Below are 2,500 nucleotides of genomic sequence, written 5' to 3' on the forward strand. Positions count from 1 at the left end.
GACCATGCATTCACCATATCAAGCGTTCAAGATTCTTGCCTTGAGCATGCAGAAAGATTGGGTGCACTCCAATACTTTGAAATTTTTATCTTCCCTCCATTTTCCTATTTTCAAAAATATTGCAATTACCACATAATTCCAAAATAGTACCAAAAAGCGTTTCATAAATTTTTGAAATAAATACTAAAATAAACTAGATCAGAAATGAGGGATGTCAGAAAAATAATCAAGTAATTTGGAGTTGTGGTTTAAAAACTAGAGGCAGTCAAAGTCGTGGTCAAATCTGTTTTTAAATAAAACATAAAAAGAAAACGGTTCGGCTGGAAATACGCTTTACATATAGAGAAAGCGTATTCTATGGAAACACGTGTTCGGGCTAAATAGAAAAGACGAGAAGTATGATGGGTGGGTCCCACCCGTCAGGTTTGAACTTGGGCGTGCTTCGCGCCGAAACAGAGAAGGAAGGGGAGGTCACCGGCGGCGATCGACGGCGTATCCGGAGATGGCGATGGTGCAGGCGTGCTCGTGGAACCTTTCCGCATCGTTGGGTGGTGGATTTGGCCGCCGGCGTGCACCACAGCGACGGCGACGTCGACTACGGCGGACGGCGGCTTCAGGTGATGTTGGATCTCGTCGGAGAAGCCTTCAATCGTCAAATTGACGTGCGGGACACATGAGGGGGTGGATTTGGAGGCTACTGGCGAAATTTGGGAGGTGGGGGTGGACGGACGATGTCGGCTTCTTCTCGGAAGCAGAGGCAGATCGGGTGGCCGGAGTTGGGGAAGAAGACCTCCCCGGGGCCGTTCGATCCCTCTAGTGTGTGTTTGCGGATGGGTGGAGGCGGGGTGAGTTCGAAACGATGCTCGGGGCGGCCTTCATATAGGTGGGCGAGGGTGGTCGGAGTGGAGTGGATCACGGCGGAGTAATTCCGGTCGGTGGGGTTGGTTTGGGCGGCGAGCGCGGTCGGTGTCTGATCATAGAGCTTGGTGGAGCTCTCCCAAAGTGCCAGCGCGACGAGGTTTGAACCCTGCGGCCTTATCCATGGCACGGCTCGCGTATGGGTCTGGCAGCGGTGTCCATCTCCGGCGACTGCCAGGCGGGCGCGGCACGGTTCGGACGGTGCGTCAATGCCGTAGAAGAGACGACGCGTGGAGAGGAGGTAGGCAGGGGAGGAGTTGGGGAGTGAAGGCGATGGTCGGGCGAGCTGATCCATTCGTCCGCCGCTGCCGAGGGCGGTGGCAGGTGCACCGGCCAGCCACTGTGCTGTCGTCGGTGAGCGGCCGACCAGTGGGACCCCGGAGACCCATTTATGATGGATGGAGGCATAAATGAGGAGGAGAGGTGATGGAGTGCAGTGCACGGCGCCGCTTCCCTCTCCCATTGTCTGTTTCTGAGTTTACTGAAGTTTTTTACAGTGCTACAGTATGCATAGAAGGTGTTCGACGAAATGCCAATGCTAGCTAGGCATTTTTGAAAAATATGAAATTTGTTGTGGGGTCTCGCTGATGCAACTCTTAGTTGCTGTAAAAATGTCAGAATTTTTGGAGTAGGGAAGATATGGTTTTGAGCAAGGATTCCAAATCTGGTCCAAATTTCATTCAAATGAAATTTGAATTATTTGAACTATGGACCTGAATAATCTTGGAGGGATTGAATGTAGGTACTAAGGTCTTGGTGTGGAAGTTTTGGTGAGGTCAGTAAAGTTAGGGAGAATGGAGTTCCTTTGTAAACTCAAAGGATGCTAAGAAGTGGTGTTAGTTAGTTTTGGAAACATTTAAATTAGTAAAAGAAAATTTTGGTGGAAGAAATTGCATTGGGTAGTGACATAGGGCAGGGGAGGTGTTTGAGGGATTTTTTTAAAATAAATTTGAGATAGTTTTACTGCTACGTACAAATTCAAGCATTGAAAATGCTATTTTGTTGGCAAATCTTATTCTAAAATTATCTCCTATTGTTATTTAAAACAGAAAAAGAAAAGATTAGAAAAAACAACCACATCCCACAATGAAAACCTAAATGGAGGGAAGAATTTTAGGAAAGCAGAGAAGAGAGAAGGCTCTCAAATTAATTACTGATCTAGTATAATTCAAAATTTTACCTCTAGCCAAATTTTACTTAAGAATATTGTGGTTAAATTTTTGGGGTGTTACGGTCATCCTTAGTACAAACAGATTGATTGGGTGCTAAGATCCAAAATGGAGAGGGAAACAACCCGGATCTAAGGTCCCTAAGCAATCACTTAATGGAAAAGGAAGTGATCGAGCGATGACAACCAGGAGGTGGGCTTGGAAGCAGCCATCCTTTGAAGAAAGCGTAATAGCTCACTGGTCTAGCTCCATGGCACCGAAAATGTCTTAGGGCTCAAGTGATTCACCAAAGCAACGAGACCTTGAAAGAAGCTTTTTCAAGTATCAGTAGAGGGACGTTCTGTCAATCGGGGAAGGTTTTTGGTGAAAAGACCTGGACATATCAGAAGTGAGAATGCTGACATGAGTAACGA

General features: G+C 46.9%; 1 protein-coding gene across 1 annotated transcript in view; it reads left to right on the forward strand.

The window, feature by feature from the left end:
- LOC109750646 (fatty acyl-CoA reductase 2, chloroplastic-like) overlaps window positions 1-677 on the forward strand; it is an 8,981-nt gene extending 8,304 nt beyond the window's left edge. Inside the window, exon 6 of the mRNA XM_073504092.1 lies at window positions 385-677. Coding sequence (XP_073360193.1) covers window positions 385-677 — 293 coding nt within the window. The remainder of the gene's footprint in view (window positions 1-384) is intronic.
- The last annotated feature ends 1,823 nt before the right edge of the window (window positions 678-2,500 follow it).

The sequence above is a fragment of the Aegilops tauschii genome, chromosome 7, assembly GCF_002575655.3.
Source record: "Aegilops tauschii subsp. strangulata cultivar AL8/78 chromosome 7, Aet v6.0, whole genome shotgun sequence".
Taxonomy (NCBI): Eukaryota; Viridiplantae; Streptophyta; class Magnoliopsida; order Poales; family Poaceae; genus Aegilops; species Aegilops tauschii.